Source organism: Aquila chrysaetos, chromosome 15 (assembly GCF_900496995.4).
Source record: "Aquila chrysaetos chrysaetos chromosome 15, bAquChr1.4, whole genome shotgun sequence".
In the NCBI taxonomy this organism is placed as follows: Eukaryota; Metazoa; Chordata; class Aves; order Accipitriformes; family Accipitridae; genus Aquila; species Aquila chrysaetos.
In genome coordinates, this window is record NC_044018.1 from 27,254,770 (window position 1) to 27,271,958 (window position 17,189).

A 17,189-nucleotide genomic window follows, 5' to 3' on the forward strand; every position below is an offset into this window, starting at 1 on the left:
AGTTAATAGTCTGGCATTGTTAGTTTAAACTATACTATTCTTAAATTATATCATCCAATGATAAAAAATGAATGAAATATTAAAAAGCAAGAGAAACTGGAAGCTCTGTGTGTCCACTACAGTTAAAAATCAGTTAAAGATGTAGAAACATTTTTAGTCAGGCTACCCACAATGATTAATACGTGCAGCCAATTAAACGTTCTGTAACAGAATTATTTAAAGAAAAATAATCAATCCAAGATTTTCTTTTCTAAAATAATAGAAATCACTGCCCCTAATCCTTGGCAATAAATCCAAACACACAGAGCATGAATTACACTGACTGCCAATATCATTGGGAAACAAGTTACAACAGCACAGGCAAAACCAACCTTTTCCTTTTTACCTTAACAGCCCTGGGAAGATGTTTCTACGCTGACCTATCTGTACTAGAGGTAAGATTTTTACGTTTCGGTGAAGCATCAGAAGGCATCCCTGACACTTGAAAGAATTTGCCTTAGAGTTTAGCTGGATAACGTAAAGCTTTAAAAAGCAAGCAATAAAAACACTGGCACCAGGGGAGCAAAAGTTTGTGCCATTCCACTCCATTGCTATACTTCAGAAAAAGTAAACCACTGACGTCAGTTTTTCTAGCACAAACTATCATGACTGCAAAGAGAAAAAAAGCCCTGTTACACTTATTTGAAATCATAGACTATAAGTTGGACTATACCATGCCTAGTAATATGTGTTTTCAAATTTAAAATGTCTCTACAATTCACAGCACTTAAGTACATACACAAGTTTATCATCACTATACTGGAAAGCACTTCAGCGTAAGATCCTAATTAAATCAAGAACACTTGTGAAATATCACTAGAAAACATCTGAATCAGAGCACAGAAAGAGAATGAAAATTCAGCAAAGAATCTCTGAAGATTCTTGTCTCATGCTTTGTATCCAAATTCAACTGATTTCTTTCTTAAAGGATTTCAAAATACCTTTTCACTGAAAGGTGGTATGCAGATTAATTAAAATATTTCTCTCTAATCATAGTTTAAATAGAAAAATCCTGGAAAAGTTTGACTGTTAGTGCTTTGCAGAATGCATCACAGTCTGAGAAAGCAGAGAAAGGAAATACCTTTTTTAGATTATAGAAATCATCTGGAAATATAAAATTGCAACCTGAGGCAGATTTTCTACTTTTCTTCTAGTCCACTACCAGAAGAGATTCTTACACAATTTGACATTCCTACAATGTTTTCATTTTTATTTTAGATAACATGTCTTGCTACTAACATTCTTTAACTCAGAAACTGTATCACTGGGAATCTATAAAAGTCCCATTTCTGCACTGACTTAAGAGAAAAAACAAGACACAACAAAAACAAACCAACCAACCCTCTAATCCTAGAATGCACAAAACTATGAAAATGGGATAATCCTGCACTGACAGAGAAAATGTATGAGACTATTGATTACAATTCTGAAATCTCTACTTTCTTTGCAATAAGTGCTTGAAGTCCTATGAGAAATCTGTGACAAACATTCAGTAGTTTTCACAAAAGGGTACTTTAGTATACGGACAATGTTACCACCAGAGATGCTGAGTCACACACAGTGTGTCATCCAAGTTTCCATGTACGCTTTTAGAGTATAATAATAGAACTGAAGCCTGGCTACATATACACAAATGCAGGAGTAACTGAGTAAAGACATCTGAACAGAGTTAATTAAGATGATGCAAAATACATTAATATATTTTAATAGGAGCAGTAAGGATCATGAAATTAGAGTACAAAAAAAGCATAGCTTTCAAAATAACTAAAAATAACGTCTACTTATGTAATTCAGTATTTCTTAGTACTGTTTCCATGACTGTCAGTCTAATTAGTAATGTCATTACCACATTGCTATAAATATAAGGAAACAATCTAATTAGCCAACATCTGGAACACTGTCAACACAATAGTTTTCACCACTGGTCTACACAGCCTTTACCTATACAGCCTGAAGTTTTAACGAGCTTTTTGGTGTCTGCAAGGACTGCAGGCAAAAGGACTTTAACATTCCTCAGAATAGAGGAGAACCTTGGTAGACCGTTTTCAGGGGGGGTCCAGCACAGCAGAATCAGTGGCAGTTTGAGTATCAAATAATTGCAGTATGACAGAAACAGAGTTGACACACCTTGTAATTTTGTGACAGCTAGTGATGAGAAAGAAACTTCATCAAAATTTTGTTCTCTCCCTCTTTTACCAGCATAACCCATACACTGACAGAAGGAAATTATATGCAAGTGTCAACCACAGAGGAAATCCCCTGCTTGTGCTTCCCAAACTCAGACAACCACATTGCATCAAATTTGTGTTTCAGCAAAAATAAATGCCCCTTGAAGTCAGCGAGACCAATTAAGCACCCACCACACAGGATATATCAGTTGTGCTGAGTCCTCCTGATCATTTATGTTCCCTCTCAACTATTAAAATTCTGTATATTAAACTTCAGACCAGTGTAAATTAGAAGAGTAAGTTCAAGAAAACAGAAGGCAGCAATGCAATGTTAACCTATAGCAGAATTTCTGAATTATTGTGATTTTAGCATATGCTTACCTGTACAGTTTCCTCCTTTCCAGAATACTTTCCTATTTGGGTTAGGCCACTAATATAAATACCTAAAACAGGATGTAATGGCTTTGTTTCAATTTCTTGGTCATCTATATACAAAGTTACAAAGTCTTCTGTTACTAAGAGACGAATTTGATGCCAGCCTTCATCAAACAATGTCTAAGAAAAGTGAAGAAAACAGAATTGTTTAAAACAAAATGTCTTCAATTTAAATAACAATAAAACTGCATTTCAACGCTTAAACTACTGTTACTAGTTGAGATGATCAATCTTCCAGATTTTGTCATGCAAAAAATTGTAAACTGTATAGGCAAAAAAGTATTTGCCAAGTAATATTATAATTGAGAAAATGATATTTGGTAATAATTAATCCCTATTTCAGAATTATTTTATAACTCACATAAATTTTTTCAGTCTATGATCTTGAACATGCTTAAACCTGTATTTGTTAAAAACGTGAAGGCAGAGGCCTTTTTTTAGCAGTGGTATAATGTCTCAAACACTTCAGATCTTAAATCATGGTGAAAACAAACTGGTACTTGAAAATCTTTCTACTCAATCTCTTATGAAAAAAGTTTTAAAGATGACATGACATTGGCAGAAAGAATCACAATATTGCAATGAATAAACCAAATATTACATTCATCATCTCACAAAACATCAGGTTTCTAAAGCTAAGATTTAGTTTAAACAAATAGCATAGTTCTATGAGTAATAGAAAATGAGAGATACCTTTAAAGAAGTATTTATCCCACCTATCTTAGAAATGAAATTCAACATGGAAAGAAATGCCTTCTTCTTGAGCCTATCCATTAATTTTAAAAACAAGCTACCTCTTTCACCTAGCCTAGACTAGAGGCTTATCTTTTACATGGCTAACTTTATTAAAGATTAATCCCACACCAAAGTGGTATACATAAGAGTAAACTGAAACATGCATTCTTCAGTATATTATATATCTTTGTTACCTTTTGTAGACATTAAGAGAAATTAAGCTTACTTCACTTAATAGTATACAACCTTAGATAGCACCTCTGTTTCTATTTTATTTTCATTTGTAGATTGGGTTTTTATTTATTTACAATGGCTCCCATTACAAGATAAAATAAACAACAGATCAGAATATATAACATTTCCATTTTCCTGAGTAGAAGTGATAAATTATCTTAAAGGTTTATTAAATTAGAAGGTTCATTAAAAGCATAGTGACATTTATAGCATGTTTAGAGACACACAGCTCTAAAAAGGGCCTGAACTTACTGTTCTCCATAACAGCAATACAAACATGCAGACACACACACACAAAAAAAGCAAAAGTCTTATTTTCCTGGTGAAGTTCATGGATACCTAGGACTGCAGGAATAAGACTGATTTGTCACTGTAGCTGCCAGGAACAATTAAATACAGATTTTCAGATTGACTTGAAACTGAATTTTCTAACAATTTCTAGTAAATCAAGTTTAACATCGCTTGTTAAAAAAAAATAAAATTATTTCACTTACAAATAATTATGAAAAGGCAGAGGAAATTTGGGAAGAAAAAGTAAAATTCTCCATCCAATAACAGAAGAATAAAATACCTCTCCCTAGCAAAAGCTTAGTAGTTAAGACCTTCTCTTGGATAGGAGTCCTTCCTTCTATGAGGATTTATGTTTCAAATTCCTTCAGCCTGATTTGGAGTAAGGATTCAAATGCAGGCCACCACTTCCCAGAAAAGTTGAACCCACTTGGCCATGAAGCGCTCCAGCAATAAATCTTTCCCACTCTTTGTCTGCCAAAGCATCCCTCTTTGTTCATTTAAATAATACTCCCTGCGGTAGGAATGGGAATCTCTGGGCTGCATATAATCTCCTATATGGCTACAAATGCAAGAGTAGACACATTCAATCTCCTTCCCTCTGTCTCACCTGCAACCAAGACAACCTTTCTCACAAGAGTTGAATACTTCACTTGAAATTACTGAAGAAAGATTGAAAGAGAACCTTCAGATTACACTAGAAGACAATAAAATTGGTTTGCACAAAGAGGGGACTCCCTTCAGTGAGAAAAATAAGCTGCTGAAAGGAATTTTTATTCAACAGAGAACTAGACAAATCCAGGTTGAACTTGCATTTTGTAAGTTGCTATTTACTCTTCTTGAGAAGAAAGTAACTTCTCTCATTATGTATTTTCAAGGAATTTAGACACTTAACAAAAACTCTCTCTAAAAATAGACTATTTTCATTCACATTTTCTAGTCTCCATATCAAGGCAGAGAATACTGTCCAGCATATATTAAGCAAAGAACTGTGTGAAAAAGTCTCTGTGATCTTCACAATTACCTGCTGGAAACTACTGAGTAGAAAACACCTGTAAAGTATTTACAGTGATGATCACTGTGGACACTCTGGAAACATGGGTAAAGTACCCCCCATCTATTTTTATATGACAGGTAGTCAAAAATAAGACCATGCATTTTCAAAAAACATTAAGGGCAAAGGAATAATGTGTATTTAAATGGGTATTCCAGCATGATGGTGACTTACTTCTTACCTTTACACGAGGTGCAGCAAAAGTAATAACTTGTGTGCCATTTATTAAACTTGTTGTAGTGAATGAAAGTGTTTTCTCTTCTCCATTAATAGTGACTGCTATCTGTGGTCTCTTATCCAGACTTAGAATTCTCCACAAATCCCACGTTTTTTTTACTTTAAATCTTTGAGTGGAAACAAACACATATGATGGAGGCAGACCTTCTGGAAACACATTCCTAAACAAGGAGGAAGGAGGGAAAAAAGACAATACTTGAACATTTGTATAAATCTTAAAATAAGTCTCTCTCACTTTAAGCAAATGAAAAAACCTTACTAAATTTAGAAGTGTATTTAAAAATTTAAATACCTTGTCAATTCTGACAGGTCAACACGTGAGGTTACTTCATAAGCTTTTGCATTAGTGGTTGGTATTTGAATTCTCTTTTTAACTTTTTTCTTCACACCTAATCCTACAAGAATGTCAAATCCTTTTTCATCTCGAGCTGCCACTGGAATTCTTGTCGGACAAACAGATTCTGCAAAGTAATAAATGCAAGTATAGTTCAAAATACAACTCAAAACTTTCAGAAAGTAACCTCCTATCTACCTAATTTTTTTGTAGCTGCCTTTCAAGAAACGAGAGAACTGAGAATTGCCAGTTAAGTATAACATGAGGGAAGTGACATGCAGAATCCTCAGAGACATGAAGCAAGAATACTGAGATGTCATATTGTACTGCAATTACATTCGCGTACTATTTTGAATTGTCACTAATTGTAGTTAGAATATCTGACTAATAAAAATATTGAATTTAATTTCTAAAATTGTATGGTTTCAAAATGCTACAAAATTACAGATGTTAATTTCCACGATGTACTAACAATATGGATTAATCCAGCATCCCTCCCAACTATAAAACTGGGTTGAAAATGGGCAAAGGTAGTATTATCTACAACTTTTTGTCATCTTCTTTTGCTCAAAATGGACTCTGATCTATTTTGTCTGTTACACTGAAATCTGCTTGAAGCTATTCTCACTGGACAAATATTGTCTGATATATTTTCTGTGAAAACTAAGGTTAACTGAATGTTATCTCTAATTCTTTTTACACAAAAACAATACTAGTCAGTGAACCTAAGTTGTCTCAAAAAAAAAAAAGGTGAGATAGCAGAGTGAAATTTAATGCTAAAGCCACCATTGTATTAGAGTAATAATGAAAAGAAAGCAAGCAACTTTTTGTTTTAATGAAATTATGCTAAACTACTTACAATAAATACATTTTTATCATTCATTTCCCATTCTTTCTTCAGAAAAGCATCAGTTCATAGAAAGGGAAGAGGTTACAAATACATTCCAAAGAAGGGGTGGAGAGTTCTCTCACCTCCACCTGGACCAGCCATGGGCTGGAAAACTCATGTTTCAGTGCCAGGGAATTATCAGCTCTAAGGTCTAGACTGGCTTCTCTTTATATGAGCAATGCTGCATGGCTTCTCTTTCTAACCAACCCAAGAGCAGTCAGGAGCTACCCCATTCTGGTGGGGGAGGCAGGATATATAAACTCTAAGAAAATTCAGCTAAGTGTCTGCGCAAACTATCCATGGTGGGAAAGGACAATCCATCCTAAGGGGACATGCCACAGGTACTTGGGGCAGCAGCAAGAAGCCATGTATATTCCCCTTAGTTTTCTTTTCCTCCCCACAGCAAAATGTCACCTGACTCCCAAATTAAAAATACATTAAAAGTTATCTGTCTGGTTCTAGAAGAAAGAATTGCAAGAACTTTCTGCCTACATTTTGGAAACTAAAATGTCTACCTTCTGAATGCTTCAAAAAAAAAAGTTCAACACAACTTTCCTTCTCTCTCTTCTCAAAACACAGATGCAGGATTTAAGTCAACATACTTATGACATTAAGTAAGAGTAATTACACTTTCTTTTTTTCAGGTTTCTTCACTGTGCATTGTTATCATGGAAACATTTTCTAAACTCATTTATTTCAAAGCTGAATAACGGTCATATTGCCATTAATACAGATTACAGATAATCATATGCACTGACAAGAAAATGAACATAAGAATCTCTTATCAGTTACAGTATTAGAAATTTGGTGTAAAATAAAAAATAAATGCAGAAATAGGATTACTTTATGTGAGGGCCATTATTCTGGATCAATGCCAAAGTAACTATTCCAAACCAGTACAATACAAATTAAGCATGTGTAAAATTGTACATTAAGAAACTATTCTTTATTTCCAATGGCACATTGAAGAATTACATAAAAACGTTCCCAGTAAGGTAGATCTTTTTTGGGTCTTCTGGATCATCTTCTGGCAGGACTATTTTGATAGCTAACTGAGCCGTTATACAGGATGCAGAAGTCAGTGGCAAAATCAAGAACTGTCTTCCATGGGAAACGAGGTTGTGTTTCCAGTCCACAGTACCAGTCACAGCAACTCTCTAGCCTATACTGAAATCTTGTTCCCCTTTAGTGTTTTTATATAGTTTTCAGATGCTTAATTTTTCCTTCCTGAAGCACAAAATAACTTTTCGTTGTTAAATCCCATTATCTAGCACAAAGGAACTTTTCTCAGCATCCTCCAGACATAATTCTGAGGCCTGCATTGAGTCTTGTTTTTAAATGCATTCCTGACACACAATCTTTTCTATATTTTTTCTAGGGAATATTAATACTACAGGAACATTTGACTTCCAGAATAAATATCAAATATTAAATATTCATGAAATATTTGGGGACTCTTAGCCACATTGTCCTTCCTGGGTGACAGGTTCAGCAGGTTCTTTCACCCTGTCGTACTCTAAAACGAACACTGGGGTTCTCAAAAGGCACACAAAAGCCCTCCTTCCGCAAGGCCATTCCTAACAGCACTGCTTGCTACACGAACCACTACTTGCTACACTACGTGAACCACTGAACCTCAGCCTCCTTTTTCCAGGAGGGAAATACTGCCCTTACGCTCTTGTACCTATGCTCATGGATACCTATGTTATTTTTTTAGACATTAAAACAAAGACGATCAAGAGAGAATTGCAAAACTTTCAGGCAGTTTTGTGTGGTTGATCACAGCCATATCATTGCTGCTTTGCCCTCACAGAACTTCCTCTCTCAGAGTCAAAGTGAATCTTAACAACATGAATAAAATAATCCACCACTCGGATATAAAATTTCCAGTTTACTAGTCTTTCAGTTCACCTGCTAAATATATTGTGGTTAGAAATGAAGCTGCCAGCTGGCTCTGACTGCTCTTTGAGAGAGGCACCTCAATGCTAACGCAAAGGAAGAGCACAACATAAGAGAGTGGAAGCAAAGGGTCAAAGTAAAACAGAAAATACACTTTTGTATACATAGTCAACATTTGCAGATTACTGCTGTAAGAATCGTGTCAAATATCACAGCTGAATTTTAAAGGATACTAGTTAACTTAATTCTGAGAGCAGAAAATCCATCTTGATGAAATATAATGTCACTTCTTCCAAACTTTATTTAAAGAAAATATTGTGTTTATTTGGGGGAATTTCTCCCTGCATGAAGTTTTATTTAGCTGCACTTAGCAGATTTAATTTTTGGACTGACTACCCTACTACATTAGCCACAAGGAATTATTATGATTTTCATAAGTGTATCAAGAAATAAATCCTATTATCCTCAATGTAAGTATCACCATATTTTTTCAATGAAGTCCATACTCAAAGTGAGAGCAAATGAAAACTATTTTTCATTCTTACTAAGTGCAGAAATATGGTACAACTGAAATATGACTTGCATTAACACTTGGTAATAAAACATGTACAAAATAGCACTGATAAATACTCACTTTATAAGAGACTCCTCCTCAGTGATATATTCTAGAAGCAATTTGGTATCTTTTTTATATATACGGGAAAGCCATTGTTTTTATATATATGGGAAAGTCAAAGTTATCAGAAAACTCAATGCAGTAATGCTGCTAGCATTCTAAAGCTATAAAGTCATTTTACAATGTTGGTCTTGGCTAATTCTTCTATAAAATCCTTTTAAAAAAAGATCATAACAGCTCATTACAATTCCAGGGACTTTTGCTAAGAGTCTTTCTTCTGGGTTTTTCAACACATACTAGCAGAAGAACTCCTGTTTGTAATGCTAAGTTATCCTCTCAACTGTCAAGAAGAAATGCTAGATTGTGGATGAGTACCAGCCACACCTAGGAAAAAGATAAAGTGAGCCCTATATTCTTAGCACTATGAGAATTGCTCAACTATTTTAGGGTTTCCAAACTTTATCAGTGCAAAAAATGTGGGGCTCAGGACAAAATGCTACATACTGAAATTAAACACACACTGTGTTAAAGCACCGTATCTTTCCCAAATATATTTCTTTGTTTAACAGAGAAAATAACATTTTGGGAGTGATGTCTGCAAACAAGATCAAAATTTAAGATCATACCAAAGATTATCAAGTGCCTTAGATTATATTAATCATACATTCTGCTTGTGAAATAAAGAAATTATGGGTACAGAATTACATTCTGCACACCTAAAATATTTTATAATCAGTTACCTTCACAGAGTTTCTGCTTTATAACTTCTTTAATTCTTGATATTGCAATATAATCTTCAACATAAAACACGTAAGTTGATGAAGGCTTGTTGGCAATAGCTTTAAGTTCATCCTCCTCAATTTCTGAGCCAACACCAATAGCAAACAAAGTGATTTTATTTTTCCTTGCTTCTGCTGCTATGTCTTTGACTTCATCTTGGGACTTTCCATCAGTAAGAACAACTGCTATTTTTGTTAAAAATCTTGAAGATTTTGCAAAAAGATGGTCAAAGGCAAACTGAATAGCTCTTCCTGTTCTGGTATTTCCTCCCAAGTAGTGTATGGACTCCATTTCCCTGATGAGGTTCTCAGTGGATTCATGAGTTCCGAGGGGAATTTCAAGTACAGGGTAGTCGCTGTACTGGACAACTCCAACTTGAATAAACTTTGGCCCTATGTCAAAATTTCTTGTAATGTTGACAAGCCAGCTTTTGATTATTTCAAAGTTTTCTGGGCCAACACTGTAAGAGCCGTCTAAGATAAAAACTAAATCCGCCGGAGCAGTTCTGCAACCTAAAAAAAAAGCAAAAAATCAAAGAAATATTTTAATGAAGGCTTCCACTTTCTTCTTCCACAGGAAATATTTTTCATATCAATTACTGTTTGTATTAGAATCTATATTGACAAATGCATTCCATTAAAAAAAAATCAGCTGAGTTTATCAGAGAAAACAAGGTTGTTTCTGTAAGCCACACAGATCCAACTTGGTATCGGAAAACCATACCATTTTGTTTTTTACATTATCACCAGAAAGAACTGTGAAAAATTCCGGAATTCAGTTCCTTAGCTGGCAATTACATTTCATACAATCAGCAGAGGAATACATTTTCTGTTTTTCCATATCTCTCTGTCTGCAGAGATGATAAACATAAAAACTCATTTTTGTTAGCAAACCAAGCACACTGCAGAGGAAGGCTATAGTCTGAATACTCCAGAATTCAGCAGTAATACCCAATCCTTTTACAAATACATTTTAATTGACTTCTGACACTGCTACATGGCACTTACAGAGCTAGTTATTATAAAATCCTGAGTCTCCATTGAATGTTGCTGGTAGCACATTCTGATTTTAGTAGAAAAATGCTCAGTGAACGAGCTCAAACTCCAGAATATAAGATCATGTAAGCATTTAATAAATACAATGTAACTGCATGATGACTAACGCATGGATTCAGCTCTCCTAGCTGTAGCCATTTACAAATGGAGCTTTTAGAACAAATTGCCAACTACAGGCCATGGACTGACACAAGCATTTCTACAGGACAGTCCTATCCATCTTACATGCACATCCTCAGATGGAGGGAGTAACTCTCTACAGGAGAGAATCACCTTCCATCAACTGTGAAAGGAGCTTAGGTAACTGACACACAAGGTACCAAGGAGATGGCCAAAACCAGGAGAGATTATTTTGATCCCATGGCACATGCAGTCATGTGGGTTGCTGTGTATTACTGTGCTTTCTGTTTTGTGAAAGGCTCCAGCTCCACCACAGGAAGGAGAGCTTTGCTTTGTCCTGACATCTGCCTACGGACACTTCTGGTTAGGTCAGGATTTCACCTTCCTTGAAAGCAAGTGACCACAGTCTGCTGGAGAGATGCTTTTGCAATGCAGGTGGTGGTGAAGAGAAAAGGCATTGGGAGAAGGAGTAAGGGGCGAGCTGAATGCGTCACTCTGTGGTCCAGAGATATGAATCACAGAGTAATTTCAGTTGGAAGGGACTTTGGACATCATTGGACCCTGCTGAAAGCAGGCCCAGCCTAGAGCAGTTAGACTGAAAAAAAATATGTCTTTCTAAAGACCAAAAGGAATTTTATGGAGTTTGTTAAAAAATACTGAAAATTGCTGGCTTGAAAGAAAAACTGGAGGAAAAAGACCTAACCTGAAAGTATCACTGTGGCCAGAGGAAAGTCTTCACGCTTTTTTTATTCAGCCACTTTGTCTTTTAAAAAGCTACCTTGCTTTAACTTTTTCTTTTCCATAAACCAGATTTAGACTATAAAACTTGGTTTGGTGGGGTTTGAGATGGTAATTTTGAAGAATATGCTCCCAGAGCTAGGGTTATCTCAGCTTCCTCTCACAGAAAATTTATTTTTCTTATTTAGTTTCTCACATAACATTAAGCTATCCAAAACGTGACTTCTGAAGAAATGAAAATATAAACACTCAAGACACAAGTTTAAATCAATACTGGAGCTTTACAGTTCCATCTGCCCCCTCGGGCATTTCCAAGACACAAAAAGAAATAAAGATATTCCCTTCCTAAAGGAGAAATAAGATATTTAAGTTACTTATATATTATAGGGATTTGCACCAGGAAAATTCTACTGGAAAAAAATCACCATCAACAGAAGTGTATATGTGGACCTGAAAATAGATACTATGTATTCAAGGCATGCTTTGAAGTTGCCCTTGTCTGAAATACAAAAATTAAGACTTACTTGCCCTTGTTTCCCCATCTTCAGCTGAGATGTAATCATGAAGTAGCAGAATTAATAGCATCTGAAAAAATGTTATGATCTGTGCCATGTGTATTGTATTTTCAAAGTCTCAAGATTAAACTAGATGGGGAAGAAATGAAAATAAAATACAGTGTTATTACATTACAAAACAAATCCAAACCTCTGTGTTTTAAAACCTGTGCATGAGGAACAACTTTGAATCGAATCTGCAAGCCCAGATGCAGGCCAGCCTGCAATGGACCACAGACCCATAAAGTGTCAGTCAGGCATGCAAGCCCAAAATTGAGCTTCTAAACTCAACAACACTCACCAGCCTTTCTGTGGAAGCTCAGTTTTCACCAAGGCACATTTATATACCTCTCCTGCTAGGTACAGATATGAGTAGTTTATATTCCCAGTCCCAGTCACACTCGTCCAACTGCTATCCCACTCTGCAGCCATTACCCAAAGACTTGACAGCTACTGCTCCAAAATACGGCAAGTGTTTATGCATCAGGTACTGGTGGGGAGATGTTACTTCAGTCTCAACCCACATACCTGGCTACTTCAGAGACTGTGGGACACTTCCCACTCCTCTACCCCAGGGCTGAGGCTGCCACCAGGAGTCAGGGTCTCAGCAAGCCCCAGCCCTGTCCCAGCAGAGCCAAGCCCCGTAAACTGTGTACCGTAACATCCAAGGTTATATAAATTATAAGCATCTTCAGCTTTTGATTTTTTCCTCTGTTTATGTCTCCTTTTTTATCATTGTCTCTGAATCATATCCCCAAAAGGGTCCTGAAGCAAACATGCAATTTGGGTCTCATGTTGCTGTCATAAATATTGCTTGACAAATTCACTTAAATGAAGTCATATTTATTACTTATGTTTATTCCAAAGAAAAAAAGAATCATAATGGGCAAAGATACATTTTTGAAGTACTGTATTAGAGAGCCATTCATTTCAAGACTCAGAAAAACAGTATACTGAATCTCTTTTGTATTCTGCCTTCTCATCGTCCAATGCAAAATGCAATTTTTCTAACTACATTTTATCCTCCACTACAAAACATGAACACCCTGACAAAAAAAGGGAAGATTAACTGCTGGGCTGAGTAAATACATGCACTGGTGACTGAGAACTGGCATGGGTTGCCCAGAGTCTCCATCCTTGGAGACACCCAAAAGCTTTCTGGACGTGATCCTGGACAACCAGCTCTAGGGCTTGGACCAGATGACCTCCAGATGTCGCTTTCAACCTCAAGCACTCTATGCTATGACCCTTTGATTTCTACTAACCTATGTGAAGTGGTACTTGTTCATGTAAGTGGAGATTTGGTCAATCAAATGTCATGAATATAACAGAGGACAGAATTTTACAATTACTTATATCTATCTTTGCATATTTTAACAGAAACTTTTTTCCCCATTGACTTATTTGGTTTGCATTCAGAACAACATTGTCTTTTGTGCTTTGTAGCTGCCCAACCAACCTACTGCTCTTAAATTTTCCCATATTTATGGGAAAATCTCTAAACCATGAAAAAAAAGAAGCTAAATTCAGGACAAATTTTCAGTAGCAGTTCAGGGACAATTCATTGCACTACCCTTCAGTGTCACTAATTTTTTACATGTAGCCAGAAGACTAAATATTCCTCTTCTCTCTACAGGCTTTGCTTTGTCAGTCTTTATCTATTACACACTAGTTTATCACTAACATTCTTGCTGCTTTTTTTCAGCCCATTTCCTAGAATTTAAATGCCTTCCTTGCATAAGGCCAAGACTCCTTCCCTTTTCATATCGTTTTCTTCTAGTCATAAACCTTTACTTAGACCACACCAAAATGATCTACACACTCACCTAAAAGGTCAAATATAAATGAAAATATTTATTACACAACAAACTTAAAAGTCAATATATGGGGTTGGGGGGTGAAAGCTGTGTGTATTTGTCCTTTTTATATTGCTTATCTTTAATTTTTAACTCTTCAGGGTAGACAAGGTGTCCAACCACATTACCAGTAATAAGGTACTGGCAGATGTTCTGACACTTCTGTAGTGCTGGAAAATACTGTTCTCAAAAAGTACACCAAAACACAATTCAGCATGCCTATTGAAAGTGCCTCTTAGGAGAAGAAATAGGTAAATGGAAATACATAACTATTTTCTTTTCCAAGACTAGTCAAGGGAATAAACTGAAGAGAATGTCATTTAATCACTATAACATACTGAGCAGCCATCAAACAGCCAGTAAGCTGTTATCTGTGTCCTGGTTTCAGCTGGGATAGAGTTAACTGTCTTCCTAGTAGCTGGTACGGTGCTATGTTTTGAGTTCAGTATGTGAAGAATGTTGATAACACTGATGTTTTCAGTTGTTGCTAGTAGTGTTTAGACTAATGTCAAGGATTTTTCAGCTTCTCATGCCCAGCCAGCGAGAAAGCTGGAGGGGCACAAGAAGTTGGCACAGGACACAGCCAGGGCACCTGACCCAAACTGGCCAACGGGGTATTCCATACCATGGGACGTCCCATCTAGTAGAGGAACTGGGAAGGGGGGGCAGGGAATCGCCACTCAGGGACTTGCTGGGTGCCAGTCGGCGGGTGGTGAGCAATTGCACTGCACATCATTTGTACATTCCAATCCTTTCATTATTGCTGTTGTCATTTTATTAGTGTTATCATTATCATTATTCGTTTCTTCTTTTCTGTTCTATTAAACTGTTCTTATCTCAACCTGTGGATTTTGCTTCTTTTTCCCGATTTTCTCCCCCATCCCACTGGGTGTGGGGGGAGTGAGTGAGTGGCTGCGTGGTGCTTAGTTGCTGGCTGGGGTTAAACCACGACAATCTGCAACAAAATTCTACAGCAATTAAACATAGACCTTTCTCTCTAAAGATGTATATACCTGACATGATGTTTTTAGGAAAATGATATGGGAAAAAGGGATTACAGAGTTGTGGGGGCAACACAATAACAAGTAGAGAGGTAGTAATTTCAATGTCAGGTTAATTTCTAGTAGATTCATGATCTGTATTTGCCAAATAGAAGATGTGCCACAAAATCAGTAAGTTGATTTACTCCGGCTTTTCAGTCTGCTGCTTTGCTTTTTCCACTGCTTATAAAGCACTCATTCCATTAAGACCAAAAAAAAAAAAAAATTATCTCCACAAACAACCTCAAGAAATGCACAAAAGTCAATTTCCAGGAAATGCTACTCCTACCTAGTATAATCCCCCAAAGTTAATAATGCCAAAATATAATTATTATATTATTAAATATCACCTTCAGATTACAAATAATTGCAAGGTAACACCATACTTTGTTATTCATATTACTTTGCATCAGAAAGGGTGAGAAACCAGATGAAGCACTTTGGGGTCTATGGGATAGGATGTAAGATGCACTGTTCCAATGATGCTACACAAATACTGGGATGTCAACTTCATTTAAATGGATTAAGTGGCAGTTTCTTGTTCCAGCTATTTGAAAAAGGATCTGTTTAAACAATGAAATCAAGTGTTCAAGAAACAGACATGTAATACATGAGAAAATCTTACCAGAAGAAGTGGACAATTTACACAGATTATTTCAGACTTGATGGTTTGTAACATTCATCATTTTAAAATCACTTTCAGCCTTTTCCATGGCAAGTGTTTACTGAACGGTAAAACACATCTCTCATGAGGCCAAACTGAGTGATACCAAAGAAGAACATATGAAATTAAATCTATGTGGGAATTTGAATAACAGGTAACCAAAGAAGGACAACTGCATTCTTTGAGAATATCAAAGAATGAAAAATATCATATGAAAAATGTCAGCCTATAACTGAAAAAAAAAGACAGACTACTGTACGGAGTGCTGATATATATCAAAAAACCCACAATGTTGGCCCCAACAAACTATAAAAACCTATAGATTCTTCCCACCAACAACCCCAAAAGAAAAAGGTCCAAAAAATTGATAAAGAATAGTTGTGAAAAAGATGACTGAGGAAAATACCACAACAGTACATAAATTAATTTTTGGTGTTTGTCATCTCTGTGGTTGTCTAAATGGTTATTTATGTAAAATCCATAGAATTTATGTAAAAAGAAAACAAACCCCAAGCAACTTAGTGACTTCACTGCATCAGTCTTCAGTAAAAAGAGTACAGGGACTGCTACCATTAGTATTGCACCTTTTTTGAAAATAAAACAGCACATTAAATCTACAAAATTATTTTAACAACACACACCTTGCAGCACAAAACTTGTATGTGCTCTGTGCCATAAGAGCAGGCACTTCAGTTCAGGTGGGGACCCTGGGATCCTGCTTGCTGGCACAGCTCTCCTTTCACTAACCCCTGCAGAAGCCATTAATGCCTTCCTTAAACTGCACCGCTCCCTTTCATTTCTGCTCATCCTTCCACAAACATTCACCCACTGGTATCCTCAGGGGCAAACACCCCCACCCCCCACCCCTGCCCCAATCGGGAGGAACGAGACAAGCTACAGGGAAGAGGAAGAAGCCAGCTCAGAGCTGGCTGGGTGGGGAGAGCAGGGGGCTGCGAGGAAGCCCTGTGCCCCCCAGGAAGGAGGTGCTCCACAGAAACACTAATACTTCACCGTGGGAGGTACATGGGACAGCAGCATTTACCAGCTGTCCTGGAGTACAGGGAGTGTCAGGGAGCCTGGTTTAGGAGCTAGAGGGAAAGGTCATGTCAAAACCACGGCAAACAGGAGATGAGGGGTGTCACAGGGGAACCGTAAGGAAAGGAAGATTCATGGGGATATGCTGTTGTGTGCTCCACTCATACACCCAGCTGAAATGTGCTGTCCTCTGAATGTTTCAGTTCTGTGTTCTATCATTCATTTGCATTCATCTCATTCATGTATATATTTTAAAGAACAGGCAAAAATTAATGGCAGACCCCTCGTATGACCCCACTGGTCAGCTCTCATCAAGTTGTCTTAAAACTTTGCAAAACAGGAGTCCCAAAAGAAAAAAGGTAGAACCAGAAAGAAGAAATGCTTGCGAGCTCCTCCTGGCCCCAGCCCCACCTACCCCA

The 17,189-nt window shown here is 36.7% G+C and overlaps 1 protein-coding gene across 1 annotated transcript in view; it reads right to left on the reverse strand.

Annotated features, from left to right (window-relative positions):
* COL21A1 (collagen type XXI alpha 1 chain) overlaps positions 1–17,189 on the reverse strand; it is a 116,933-nt gene that overhangs the window by 75,264 nt on the left and 24,480 nt on the right. Inside the window, exons 2-6 of the mRNA XM_030037929.1 lie at positions 12,146–12,265; positions 9,669–10,220; positions 5,483–5,651; positions 5,135–5,351; positions 2,589–2,762 (exon numbers count right to left, since the gene is read on the reverse strand). Of these exons, the coding sequence (XP_029893789.1) occupies positions 2,589–2,762; positions 5,135–5,351; positions 5,483–5,651; positions 9,669–10,220; positions 12,146–12,233 (1,200 nt within the window). The 5' untranslated portion in view covers positions 12,234–12,265. The remainder of the gene's footprint in view (positions 1–2,588; positions 2,763–5,134; positions 5,352–5,482; positions 5,652–9,668; positions 10,221–12,145; positions 12,266–17,189) is intronic.